The sequence below is a fragment of the Polypterus senegalus genome, chromosome 14 (assembly GCF_016835505.1).
Source record: "Polypterus senegalus isolate Bchr_013 chromosome 14, ASM1683550v1, whole genome shotgun sequence".
Classification (NCBI taxonomy): domain Eukaryota; kingdom Metazoa; phylum Chordata; class Cladistia; order Polypteriformes; family Polypteridae; genus Polypterus; species Polypterus senegalus.
Window position 1 is genome coordinate 29,116,524 of NC_053167.1, and position 14,924 is coordinate 29,131,447.

At 36.9% G+C, this 14,924-nt stretch overlaps 1 protein-coding gene across 2 annotated transcripts in view; it reads left to right on the forward strand.

Annotated features, from left to right (window-relative positions):
* The window catches only part of cstf1 (cleavage stimulation factor, 3' pre-RNA, subunit 1), a 54,424-nt gene that overhangs the window by 22,013 nt on the left and 17,487 nt on the right, over nucleotides 1–14,924 (forward strand). For both annotated transcript variants that reach the window (XM_039735225.1, XM_039735224.1), the window contains exons 4-5: nucleotides 3,364–3,561; nucleotides 11,859–12,249. In XM_039735225.1, coding sequence (XP_039591159.1) covers nucleotides 3,364–3,561; nucleotides 11,859–12,249 — 589 coding nt within the window. The remainder of the gene's footprint in view (nucleotides 1–3,363; nucleotides 3,562–11,858; nucleotides 12,250–14,924) is intronic.

Below are 14,924 nucleotides of genomic sequence, written 5' to 3' on the forward strand. Positions count from 1 at the left end.
CAGTGGAGTAAGACAGTGACAAAAGTCTGTCACTGAAGCTACTCCTCTGTCTGGAGATGACACTGTTCAGTGGATGCAGTGGATTCTTCATGATTGACAGGAGTCTGCTTAATGCCCGTTGCTCAGCTACAGATGTTAAACTGTCCAACTTTACTCCTACAATAGAGTCTGCCTTCTTAACAAGTTTGTCCAGGCGTGAGGCGTCCTTCATCTTTATGCTGCCTCCCCAGCACACCACCGCATAGAAGAGGGCACTCGCAACAATCATCTGGTAGAACATCTGCAGCATCTTACTGCAGATGTTGAAGGACACCAACCTTCCAAGAAAGTAATTCCATGATATAGCAAAATTCAGTTAACTGGGATTTGTTTTAGGTTGTCGTTTGAGTTATGGAAATATTACAGTACAATACAATACAAATTGTTCCAGATCTGAAAGAGCAAGGTTATCCAACCTTTTTATACTTATGAAATGAGAGTAATAATTAGTAATAATATGATTTTTCTGAGTTGTTTTGGGCTGTTCATATCTATTTTTTTAACTGGTTTGAAAATGTAGTCAGTTAGCTAGAGTATTGTAGAAATTTTACGAATTAATATCCAGAGACTACAAAGCTTCCCTTTGTACTAGTTCTTGGTGATAAATAAACTACATCCTTATTCTGTCCTAAAATAGTATTTGTGATTTCTTTGCTCATTTCCTGAAAGAATCACATTTTGTATTGATAGACAAAATTTATTTTCTTTCACACAAAACTCCAGGAGTCTTTTAAGCACAGTAATGCAGACCATAATTTGTATGCAACTTTAAATATGTATTCAAACCGCCATAGAGATTAATGTAAAAAAAGTCATAAACCATAAATATATGCTTTATAATAATAAATTTTATTTATATAGCACCCTTCCTCAAAGCTCAAAGTGCTTAATAGAAAATCTGAAAGAACGGCAGGGCAATTACAATATTGGGTACAAATAATATCCACATAAAACACTAATTAAAAATAAATACCTGACATGCAAAGCATTGAAATAGAATAAAGTACAAAGAACCAATATTACAAGTAAACCATCAACAAATAATTTCTGATCCAAACACAAATCATCCTGACCAGCTGCACAAAGAGGTTAAACTGATAGAAGGAACCAAATGTCAGGGTACGTTAAGTGCCTTCCTGAACAAACAGGTTTTAAGTTGTTATTTAAAAGAATGAATTGATAAGCTTATCATATCAATTTAGGGTGGTAATTTTAAGTTTGAATGCAGTAGAGCTGAAGGCTCTGTCATTCATAGAGCACAGGTTAGTGTGGGACACAACAAAACTGCTAGAATCTACAGTGGTGTGAAAAACTATTTGCCCCCTTTCTGATTTCTTATTCTTTTGCATGTTTGTCACACAAAATGTTTCTGATCATCAAACACATTTAACCATTAGTCAAATATAACACAAGTAAACACAAAATACAGTTTTTAAATGATGGTTTTTATTATTTAGGGAGAAAAAAAATCCAAACCTACATGGCCCTGTGTGTAAAAGTAATTGCCCCCTTGTTAAAAAATAACCTAACTGTGGTGTATCACACCTGAGTTCAATTTCCGTAGCCACCCCCAGGCCTGATTACTGCCACACCTGTTTCAATCAAGAAATCACTTAAATAGGAGCTGCCTGACACAGAGAAGTAGACCAAAAGCACCTCAAAAGCTAGACATCATGCCAAGATCCAAAGAAATTCAGGAACAAATGAGAACAGAAGTAATTGAGATCTATCAGTCTGGTAAAGGTTATAAAGCCATTTCTAAAGCTTTGGGACTCCAGCGAACCACAGTGAGAGCCATTATCCACAAATGGCAAAAACATGGAACAGTGGTGAACCTTCCTAGGAGTGGCCGGCTGACCAAAATTACCCCAAGAGCGCAGAGACGACTCATCCGAGAGGTCACAAAAGACCCCAGGACAACGTCTAAAGAACTGCAGGCCTCACTTGCCTCAATTAAGGTCAGTGTTCACGACTCCACCATAAGAAAGAGACTGTGCAAAAACGGCCTTCATGGCAGATTTCCAAGACGCAAACCACTGTTAAGCAAAAAGAACATTAAGGCTCGTCTCAATTTTGCTAAGAAACATCTCAATGATTGCCAAGACTTTTGGGAAAATACCTTGTGGACTGATGAGACAAAAGTTGAACTTTTTGGAAGGCAAATGTCCCGTTACATCTGGCGTAAAAGGAACACAGCATTTCAGAAAAAGAACATCATACCAACAGTAAAATATGGTGGTGGTAGTGTGATGGTCTGGGGTTGTTTTGCTGCTTCTGGACCTGGAAGGCTTGCTGTGATAGATGGAACCATGAATTCTACTGTCTACCAAAAAATCCTGAAGGAGAATGTCTGGCCATCTGTTCGTCAACTCAAGCTGAAGTGATCTTGGGTGCTGCAACAGGACAATGACCCAAAACTCACAAGCAAATCCACCTCTGAATGGCTGAAGAAAAACAAAATGAAGACTTTGGAGTGGCCTAGTCAAAGTCCTGACCTGAATCCAATTGAGGTGCTATGGCATGACCTTAAAAAGGCGGTTCATGCTAGAAAACCCTCAAATAAAGCTGAATTACAACAATTCTGCAAAGATGAGTGGGCCAAAATTCCTCCAGAGCGCTGTAAAAGACTCATTGCAAGTTATCGCAAATGCTTGATTGCAGTTATTGCTGCTAAGGGTGGCCCAACCAGTTATTAGGTTCAGGGGGCAGTTACTTTTGCACACAGGGCCATGTAGGTTTGGATTTTTTTTTCTCCCTAAATAATAAAAACCATCATTTAAAAACTGCATTTTGTGTTTCCTTGTGTTATATTTGACTAATGGTAAATGTGTTTGATGATCAGAAACATTCAAAACATGCAAAAGAATAAGAAATCAGGAAGAGGGCAAATAGTTTTTCGCACCACTGTATACACCTTTTTTGGCTTATTAATCCAGTAACTTTTTTTTTCTAAATTTATGAAAGATGTAAATTGCTTTGACATAGATGAAATATGTAGGTGCGGTCACTAATGGCGAGGAACACTATTATAGTTTTAAATATTTGTAATGTACAAACTTTGTAATAAAGGCATTGTTTGCAGTTGGTTAAGCATGGCCTGTTTATCTTGATTCTTTTTCAGTATTTTGTCCCTTATATCTTGCCTATCTTAATTGTCCATGCTTCTTTAACTTTGGCTTTCTTTATGGTTTTTGTTTTCTTACACATTGTGCTTTTTTATGTTTTCTGCCTTGTACTAGTAAATATAGTGGTACTGGTTATATGGTTTTATGAGTAATAGCTGTTTTGATTTCTGATATAGACTTTTTAATTTCACTATTCCAGGTGATGATGAATGAGACAGCCCAGCAGAATATGGAAAATCACCCTGTTATCCGCACACTTTATGACCACGTGGACGAGGTGACCTGCTTAGCTTTCCATCCCACTGAGCAGATTCTGGCATCAGGTTCTCGTGACTACACTCTCAAGCTCTTTGATTACTCCAAACCTTCTGCAAAGAGAGCTTTTAAGTACATACAGGTACAATGCTAGTCTTCTGCTTATACATACTCATAGAATGGACAGAGATTTTTTTAAAAGGATGGTATTAGTTATTAATAGAGGAACAGTTTAGAGCAGTGCTTCCCAAACTCGGTCCTGGGGACCCACCGTGGCTGCAGGTTTTTGTTCCAACCAGCTTCTGTTTTTAATTGGAATCCTAGGCTAATTAAGTGATGTGTTATTTCCCAAGTTTTGTGTTTTGGGAACAATCTAGAAATTAGAAAACTAAGTTTGGTTAAAAAAAAAAAATTAAATGTACCAAGCAGTTATATGTGAATAATGCATTTTTTTTTTCTTTTTAACAATATTGTTTTTATCTTGATTTTCATTTTACTTTCCAGGTGTTCTAATTGATTAATTAATCCATTATTTACTATTTAGTGGGTCTAACACTAAAGTAGTTGTAGCCTTTGACTATTCAGTATTGTTTGCCTGGGTGTCAGCTCTGCTCATTTTTAATTGTCATTAATAAGATACAATGAAGGGGAAAAACTGCACAGAGAAAGGGAAAAATATAATGAAATCAACAAAAGAGAGTTAAGCATTTAAATCTATAGCAAAAGCAGAAATATTTCTGAATGTCTTATACATGTAACAATCATGCTGCTGTGCTTTTGTGAATGTAGAATAAGAGAAAAAAAATACCAGCTAATTAAACGAGATCAATGTTATCAAGTGTTGTCACTGATTATGAATCTGGTTGGAACAAAAACCTGTAGCCACAGTGAGCCCCCAGGACCGTGTTTGGGAAGCACTGGTTTAGAGAGTTTTAAATACAACATAAGTGGATACTTGGCAATGTAAGCTGTTGTCTATGGTACAGTAAGAGTTGCACCCAAGATCAGTAGTTCATTGTATATGAAAACTAGCATGAGAGGTAGGGGTGAGACAACAATTTTTCTTAAATGTAAAGCAATTCTCTTTTCACAGATTCCATGTCAATGGAAAAAATTTAATGATTGAACTTTTATATGGACTCGGACATGAATTGTTAGATGTACACGTTCAAAACATTTCAAATGTAAAAACTATGATGTGAACAAACTATTAATCAGAATGACAGACCACAAAACAACAGACAAAAAAATGAAATGTATCATTTTTGTTTTTATTTTGGGTGAAAAACGGTGAAAATATTAAAAAGAAAACAAAAAGTAGACAAAAATACATAAAAACATTCAAAGTACCTTACAAACTTACAAATGTAGCACATTTCAAGTAATATAGCTTGCATAAGAAAGTCATTCTGAGCAAGCCTAGCACCAAACTCATGCTCAGAACTTCTCTTTCTCTCGTGATCAGATAGCAGTTAATCACATTTTTTTTAAAAAAGATATAACCACATACAGAGATGGTGAGAAACTGATAAATGAGATAAATGAGTTGCATTGCCCTGTTACCAATGATCAAATACACTAATTTTACAGTGCAAGAGCACTATAAAGGCATCCTCTTGATACGATCTTTCTTCGGACACAATGCAGACAATGGAGGTGTGTTTATTGTGTTTATGTATTCCAACTAATCTAATACCCAGATATAATCCCAGGCCAAAGTATCGCTCTCTAATTGTTTGTATTGACCATGTTTCCCAAGTGCTCAAAATCAGTAAAGAAAATGCAGTAAAATGCAAAAATAATTGGGGTGCTTCTGCCTTGCGCCCTGTGTTGGCCTGGGATTGGCTCCAGCACACCCCCGTGACTCTGTAGTTAGGATATAGCGGGTTGGATAATGGATGGATGGATAATTGGGGTGCCTTTTATGTTTCATTAAGTAATGTAGGGTGTGCTGATATTCACATTAAAATGTAAAAATTCAATGCTACAAGTAGTCACACCTTTCTTTGTCTTTTGACTATATTCAATCCTGGAAAATGTGCCTATACTTGGTGCAAAATGCCAGTTAGCACATTCTTTTATTATTGTATTGTATTAATAATAAAAATTAAAACAATCATATTGTTCATGATGAGTAATATTTGTTTTAATAGCAAAAATAGGTTATACAGTAAGAAAAAAAAATCATACATATATTTAAAACAAAAAAAACTGAGATGTCCTAAGAATCACTTTATAATCACATCATGGCTTCCTGAATGTTATTTCATTGAATCATGAGATGTCTAGTGATTCCCAACCCTAATAAGAGGTCATCATGACCAAATATGCATATATAGGTAGTGAATTTTGCATATCTATTTCATCACTACTGCTCCAGGAAGGCCAAGCATCAGCTTGCCAAAATGGATAACTAGACTGGGTTGGAATATGATAACTTCAACAATGGCGGCAACCCCTCCACACATTCCTTAATGACTAATTCTTCACTCGTATGTGCAAGTGAAAAGGAGTTTGTTTGAGCAGTGGTGTTTTGAGGTCAGGTCATTTGTCAAGAGATATTGACACAGATTTAAAAGGTGCTGACAACAGTAATTATGGAAAAAATAGCCAACCCGCGACGTACCATACACCACATAGTCAGGCCGGTTTTTTAATGATTTTTAAGCACAGGGAGAAAATTAACATTTGAAAAATCGGTAATGTAATAAATCAGCAAAAAAAGCAACATTGTAACAATGCGCGGAATGAACCAACACATCGTCCATGACTGAAAACTGGCGAACCGTCCTCGCGCCTTCTCCTGCCAGACGGAGGGATGGGGGTGCATGGCGCGGAGTGTGGAACGGGAGGAGAGAAGGACGTCCATTTAGCTCCGCCTGTCATGCTAGTCTGCTGATTTCTCGTTCAGTATGCACTGCCCGCTCATGTGCCCACCTCCAACTCGTCACTTGAGGAGTCGTCTTTACACAGTCCAGATGTACCTGTGACTGACGTAGACTTTTCATTGCTCTGTGCGGTTTTGGCTGTTTTTCTATATATAATGCACCAAGACACCCGACCACGGTAGTAGCGAGGTGGGAGGGGGGTGTTTACAAAGGGTTGGGACGCAACCAGTGGGAACGTATGAGTTGCACTTAGTGGGAATTCCACAGTTTGCCGCCCGAATGGGGTTCAGCGGCTTACCGACGCCGGGTAGACACACGCTCAATGTCATGCATGATTATTTATTGAATGCTGAACACTTCTGGAAAGACACGGTTGTCTAAAACGGGTTAGTGTGAGAATACAACAGTAAGCGAATGAAAAGATGGAACTCTGGAGAGAGAAAAATACAACGCAATAGTGAACCCGTGGCATAACAAATGCCGCATAATTATTTATTGATTGTTGAACACTTCTGGAAAGACACAGTTGTCTAAAAAGGGAGGGTTTGAGGATACAACAGAAAGTGAATGAAAAGATGGAACTCTAGACTTTTCATTTTGTGCGGTTTTGGCTGCCTTTCTATATATAATCCACCAAGACACCCGACCATGGTAGTAGCAAGGTGGGAGGGGAGTGTGAAATAAGTGTAGGAGCATCTAAGAAGACGAATGTTTGTTGCGGATGCGAATTGCTGTATGTAGCGTGTAAAACAGTTTGCTATGGTGCACACGGTCATGCGTTGTAACTGAAAACTCGGTTTTTAAAGACTGCTTACTTCATTGTGTTTTATCCTCAGTTGTAAAGGAATGTTTTAAGGACCCCATGGGATACCCCTCGGTTTTGGCTGCTTTTCTATATATAATCCACCAAGATACCCGACCACGGTAGGAGGGGGGGTGTGCACAAAGGGTAGGGACATAATAAGTGGGAGCGTATGAGTCACACTTAGTGGGAATTCCATGGCTTGCAGCCCGAATGGGGTTCAACGGCTTACCCACGCCTCTCTGTGCTGGGTAGACAGACGGTCAATCTCATGCATAATTATTTATTGAATGCTAAACACTTCTGGAAAGACACGGATGTCTAAAACGGGTTGGTGTGAGAATACAACAGTAAGTGAATGAAAAGATGGAACTCTGGAGAGAGCAAAATACAACACAATAGTGAACCCGTGGCATAACAAACGCCGCGTGGCTCAGATGTGCATGTGGACTCTTACCACAGACGAAAGTGACTAACTGGGTGGTCGGTCAGTTTTTGCGTCAGGGCAAATGGGCAGGCAGTGTGAATGCCTAGAGAGCGAGGGTAGACGCCGGTCGGTGAAAGAGGACTGTTGGTGGGCAGGGAAACGTCTTCCGTGTTCCTGCAGGAGCATCTAAGATGACGCATGTTTGTCGCGGATGCGAATTGCTGTATGTAGCATGTAAAACAGTTTGCTATGGTGCAAGCGGTCGTGCGTCCTAACCAAAAACTCGGTTTTTAAAGACTGCTTACTTCATTGTGCTTTAACCTCAGTTGTAAAGGATTGTTTTAAGGATCCCATGGGATACCCCTCACAAGCCGTTTCACACGCTGCATATGGCGATTCACCTCCGTGAGAAACATGCCTCTATGAACAGTCAACGTAGCTCGGAGGTGCATGACATGCACATGACATTAACCTGACCTGCACTGCATGTGGCCTTTACGACAGACGAATATAAATGACGCCATTTTTTCTGTGTCCTCGCATCCGAGTTGGTGGGGGAGGCCCTGTGAGTTGTCATATCCAATGGTCTTGGAGTTGATGGGAGTGGCTCCTTCCTGTGTGCGCCATAGGTGTCTCACTTGTCGGCGGCTTACTGAATCCACGCCCCTTCCGGCGTGCTTTTCATGGTTGTCTTGCCTTTCCATGGGTGTCTTGCCTTAGTGAATTATATATATATAGATGCTTTTGGGCCATCAGGTAAGTTTGTGAAGGCTAGTATGTCAAATGACAGAACATGACAACCGCCTGAGTCATCCTGTTCTATCATCTGCTGAAATGTTGTGCTTTCCATTCATCATAAGGCAATGCCTGAAACTTTGTGCCAACAAGTCACATGGGCAGGACATCATTCTAAATATTTTAAATGATCTCTTTCATTGACCATTTCCATCTCTGAATGCTTCTGAACGGAAGCCTAGCTCAAGCAGCCTAGACTTTGCTTTCAGTTGATCATTTCATGGATTTAAGTATAGCGGTAATGTGATCTACAGAGTGATTCAGACTGTATTCTCAAATCACATAACATAAGAACTTCAATAGACAGGGTAATTATGTGGTCAGTATCATTTATGATTGCTGGTTGACCCTTCTGTTTGTGTAACAATGCCTGACATGCCTGGTTGCTTGTTTTACAGGAAATACCCATGTGAGTTCCAACTGTGTTCATGGACAGGTATCCACCAGTGTGGGTTCATTCAGTTCATTTTATTTATATGTAGCACCTTTCATTGAATAAAGATTGCACAAGAATCTAGCTTTAATGCAATGACCAAAAATATTAAACCATATATCATTTACATACATAGACACACAAATTCAAGGATGACAGACTTGAGTAATGAACGTGAGTGAGTTTTCAGCCTCAATTTAATTGCTGAGACAAATATGGCATCTGTTACAGAAACAGGCAAACCATTCCACAGTGTTATTTTATTAATAATGAAATCTTTATTAGACAGGAATTTTGAGATTATAACGTGCTGTAGAATGTGTGTATTGATAAGATCAGATAAGTAAGTAGAGCTTAAGCCTGCATAGGAAGTAAGACTGGTACTAGACAAGGATTACCCCTGTCACCACTACTTTTTGCATTTGCCATTGAACCACTGGTAGTTCACTGTCGAAATGCTTATCAGATAAATTGGATTATCAGAGAAGGATTTGAACAGAAAATTTCTCTATATGCAGGTGATATGGTACTGTATATATCAGACCCACAAAATACTGTGCCTTCAGTCTTAACAGCACTTACAGAATTTCAAAAGATTTCTGGTCTCAGAATTAATTTGAATAAAAGTGTGCTCTTTCCAGTGAATTTTAAAGCATTCAGTATTAGATGGGGCACCTTCCCTTTTATCATTGCAGATCAGTTTAAATACCTAGGAGTAAATATCACAAGTAAACATAAAGCTCTTTATCAACAAAATTTCACCATCTGTATGGAAAAAATTAAGCAAGACTTGCATAGATGGTCAACCCTTCATCTCACTCAAGCTGGAAGAATTAACGTTGTTAAGATGAATATCCTTCCTAAGCTTCTCTGTTTATTTCAAAACATTCCAATATACATCAATAAATCATTTTTTAAGCAATTAGATTCAGCCATAGCCTCATTTATTTGGAACTTAAAACATCCACGTATGCAAAGAGCGACCCTACAAAGACCTAAGGCAGAAGGTGGTATGGATCTACCTAAGTTTCAGTTTTATTAGTGGGCAACGAACATACAAGCTATAAAAACCTGGACACAAATAGATGAACATACACAGGCTTGGAGCACAATAGAAATAAAATCCGGCAGTACTATTTTATAGTCCCTGCTTTGTGCCCCTATAAATGCAAGTTATTGCCAATATACTAACAACCCAATTGTGCTTCACTCACTCAGAATATGGAACCAATGTAGGAAGCTTTTTAAGATGGAGAATCTTTTATCTGTGGCACCTCTGCATGAGAACCACCTTTTTGAACCCTCGCAAACATATGCAGTTTTTAATATCTGGAAAACATTTGGGATTAAATTGCTTGGAGATCTTTATATAGACAACATCTTTGCATCCTATGAACAATTACATTCCAAATTTAATTTTCCAACAACACATTTCTTTCACTATCTTCAAATCAGAAATTTTGTTAAACAGAACCTGCCTGATTTCCCTCATCTCCCACCTTCCTCTATGCCGAAAAAAATATTGCTCAGACTCAGACAGCATTTCTACAATATATAAAAATATTTTACAGTACCTCCCTTTCAAAGATCAAAGAGGACAATGGGAAAAGGATCTCTCACTCAACATATCAGAAAAGGAGTGGAAGGTAGCAATGCAGAGAATTCACTCGAGCTCCATATGCACAAAGCATATAATTATTCAACTCAAAATTATATATCAAGCACATCTGTCTCGCTTAAAACTGTCCAAAATGTTTCCAGGGCAAGATCCAACCTGTGCATGCTGCAATCAAGTACCAGCCTCACTGGGTCACATGTTTTGGGCCTGCACCAAATTAACATCATTCTGGACCAAAATTTTTAAGTGCCTTTCAGCCAGCCTTGGTGTCACAATCCCTCCTAACCCATTAACAGCTGTGTTTGGTGTTCTTCCAGATGTGCTTAAAGTGGAGAAGGACAAACAAACTGTGATTGCCTTTAATACACTATTGGCATGCAGACTTATTTTGCTAAACTGGATGAATCCTAACTCGCTTCTTTTAAGTCAGTGTTTAACTGATGTTTTATATTATTTGAAATTGGAAAAAATAAAATTCTCACTTAGACAATCTGTACAGAACTTTTTCAAAACCTGGCAGGATCTAATCAATAATATTTTAGAATAAGCTCTTAAAGCACTGAGGAAATAGATTCTCTTCCCATTTCTTTTTCTTCTCCATTTATTTTTATTCACCTATTAAACTCATCAATTTATGTATTTTTACAAGCTTTAGGTTTTACTTCGTTGGTCATGCTCTCTCTCTCAGGGGTGGGGTTGATTTGTTTTCAATCCTATTTTTTGTAAAAATGTATCTATTTCTATGGAATGATTACAATAAAAAATAAATAAATAAATAAGTAAAATCACCCCTAAATTTAACTAGAAGCCATTTCCTAGGGGCAGGTTGCAGAGTCAAAACAGTAACTGTCCCAATAGCCAGTGTTGTTATAGCTCCATTTTGTTTTGTTATTTCTGTTCTGTTTTTGTTTTCCAGTTCATTTTCAGTTTAGTTTCATGAAATTGTGACTATTTGTATTTATTTCCTACTATCAGTGACTTACCTCAGTTTTTAGTTTATGTGACTCATTTAAGTTTAGCTTTTGTTTTTCGATTAGATTAAATGGCAATTCTGTGAAAAATAAAGTGCTTGCTCTGCCTCCATAGGATAAGGATTGTGAAACACAATGCAGATATGCCCATAAGTGACACACAGTCAATTTTTATAGTAATTTATAGTGCTATCTTCTAAACGTTTTGTACAATGTTATATGACTCATTTTGTAGCAGTGTTCATCTATTTAAGGTGTTGACTGTTTGTTTAAAAGAAAAACTTTAGTTCTAGTACTTGATAGACATTTTATTTCTATTTGCCTAACAATATGTATTTGGATTCCAACAGATTATGCACTGCACATTTTAGCATTGCCTCATATTTAAATACCTAACACTGTGTTGTTTAAGATAGTAACTGTAAAATGTGTGTTAAAATATTATAACTAGAAAACTGGTAATTCTTAGGTTGTTTATTGCTTTTGTCTCTACCTTTCCAACTAGGAAGCTGAAATGCTGCGATCAATCTCCTTCCATCCTTCAGGTGACTTTTTACTAGTGGGCACTCAGCACCCAACACTACGGTTATATGATGTGAATACTTTCCAGTGCTATGTTTCCTCAAATCCCCGTGATCAGCACACAGACACAATCAGTGGCGTCAGTTACAACCCCACTGCCAACAGTTATGTTACATGTAGCAAAGATGGCAGCATCAAGCTCTGGGATGGAGTCTCCAATCGATGTGTTGCCACATTTGAGAAGGCACATGATGGAGCAGAGGTCTGCTCTGCAATTTTTTCCAAGAACTCCAAATACATTTTGTCTAGTGGTAAGGATTCAGTGGCCAAACTTTGGGAGATATCCACCGGGCGCACTCTAGTGAAATACACAGGTAAGGAATGTTATTTTTCTCTGTGTTTTTCAAGGGCTGAAAATAGGAAAATAATGAGAAGTACATCACTTGTTGCTTTACTTTTCTCTTTCTAATAAAATAGTTTAATGAGAGTGTACAGTGTTGCTTGAAGTATTATGGTACTTTAAATATTTTTTTCTGTAAAATTTGTTTAATGAAACTCAATTGTTTTTTTTCTAAAATATGTTTTTTAACATAACATTACACCACTGATATTGATGCATGTAGCAAAACACTAAATAGGTACATACTAGTGATACTCCAATTGATTGGCTGACAATCTAAAACAGTTGATTTTTCACTACAAAAGACTTGATCAGTGATAAGTAAATTTTTTTCAGTATCTTTTTTTCTGAGCTTTATGGCATGTTAGCTGCAGTGCTCCTGTATGCAAGGCAGTTAAGTGAGTACATAACTTTTGCAAGGGCAGTAAAGCAGTCTTTACCAAAGAGAGAGGAGATAGGAGTACAAGTCTTTATATTAAAGAAAATTGAATAATAAACTGAGAAAAAGAAATCAGAGGAGTTGTCCTGTGCAGTTAGATGAACAGCAAGAAAAGCTATTTTAATGAATTTAGACCTATTTATTTTGTCCTGTAATTAAAACAGACACTGCTTGTCTCAGTTTGTTTGGTCAGCAAGCCTGTGTCGTGTAAAGCAGCTTACATTTTCAATTAGAAAAAGAAGAGATTAAGAAGAATTTGAAATTGCTGCATAGTGAACAGGCATATGAGCTTAACAGCAAAATTTGGTTAATTTCTAAACTTAATAAGCTTGTTAGCCTTTTCTCTTCTTGATAAACGTCTTATGAACATTTGATAGATGTGTTGCTTTTTTAAAGTTTTCTATTGTGTTTATTATTGTTTTGAGGTGTCATACAGTATACAGAAACAAGTACTGTATTATTAAAATGTTATTCCACATTAAAAATTAGGAATGTCTAGCTGGTACACTGGGAAAAATTGTGTATAAGTATAGTGAATATATATTTTAACATCAGAAAAGCTCTAGTGTAATTAAGGATTAAAAATGATTATAATCCATAAGTGCATATATATTTACATTTAAGCAGTGTTTAACTGAAAATATCAATTCAATCAATGTGTGAGAATAAATATTATTTTTTGGTTAGGCTAATTGTGAAAAATAATTTTTTAATTTAGCTTTGTTTCACATATGTATATTACAGAAGAAATTAAATATAATGACAGCTAGTAATTATGAGGAGCATTTATTTGTTTAATACAATAACTATGGTTCAATATTCACATATTTTATTAGTTAAAAATATGTTTTAAGGGAATTTTATTTATTTTAGTATTGTTATGATCTCTAAACAATTTTCCTGCAGAATTTAATTGTGTTAATAAAAATGGAAAGGTAACATTTGTGATCTATAGTTTAATAATAAAATACCAAAGTTATCACGTTAATGTGAACATGCCGGGTTATGCAGGAGCTTAGTGTAAAAGGTTTTTAAAGAGGTAAAGGGAAATAAAATCGGAATCTGCCAATCCAGTAACATGATATCGGTGATCTATATTGGCTCTTAAGAAACCTGATCGGTGCATCTGTAGAAAATCCAAATTAGTTTATGGAATAATGGGCCAGCTCTTTTGAACTTGAAAAGATACTTGATTGATCATGAGTGTTCAGTTCTCCTTATCTTGTGTGTGCTTTGTTGATTTGGAACAAGTTTATGGTCTTTTACACTGTGATAGTTTGCGTGTGTGTGTGTGTATATATATATATATATACTAGCAGAATATATATAGCTAGCAGAATACAGCGGAGAAGTAGTGTGTTGAAGTTATGAAAAGAAAAGGGAACATTTTAAAAATAGCGTAAGATGATTGTTAATTTAATTGTTTTGTCATTGATATGAGTGTTGTTGTCATATCTATCTATATATATATATATATATATATATATATAAATAAAACTTTATATAAATAAAAATCAGTCTCATTACTTTTCTGCCACACCGTGTGTGTGTATATGTATATATATATATATATATATATATATATATATATATATATATATATATATATATATATATATATATATACTACTCAAAAAATTAAAGGAACACTTTTTAATCAGAGTATAGCATCAAGTCAATGAAACTTCTGGGATATTGATTTGGTCAGTTAAGTAGCACAGGGGGTTGTTAATCAGTTTCAGCTGCTTTGCTGTTAATGAAATTAACAACAGGTGCACTAGAGGGGCAACAATGAGATGACCCCCAAAACAGGAATGGCTTAACAGGTGGAAGCCACTGACATTTTCCCTCCTCATCTTTTCTGACTGTTTTTCACTAGTTTTGCATTTAGCTATGGTCAGTGTAACTACTGGTAGCATGAGGCGGAACCTGGACCCTACAGAGGTTGCACAGAAAATCAAACTTCTCCAGGATGGCACATCAATGTGTGTCATTGCCAGAAGGTTTGCAGTGTCTCCCAGCACTGTCTCAAGGGCATGGAGGAGATTCCAGGAGACAGGCAGTTAGTCTAGGAGAGCTGGACAGGACCATAGAAGGTCCTTAACCCATCAGCAGGACTGGTATCTGCTCCTTTGGACAAGGACAAACAGTATGAGCATTTCCAGAGCTCTACAAAATGACCTCCAGCAGGCCACTGGTGTGAATGTCTC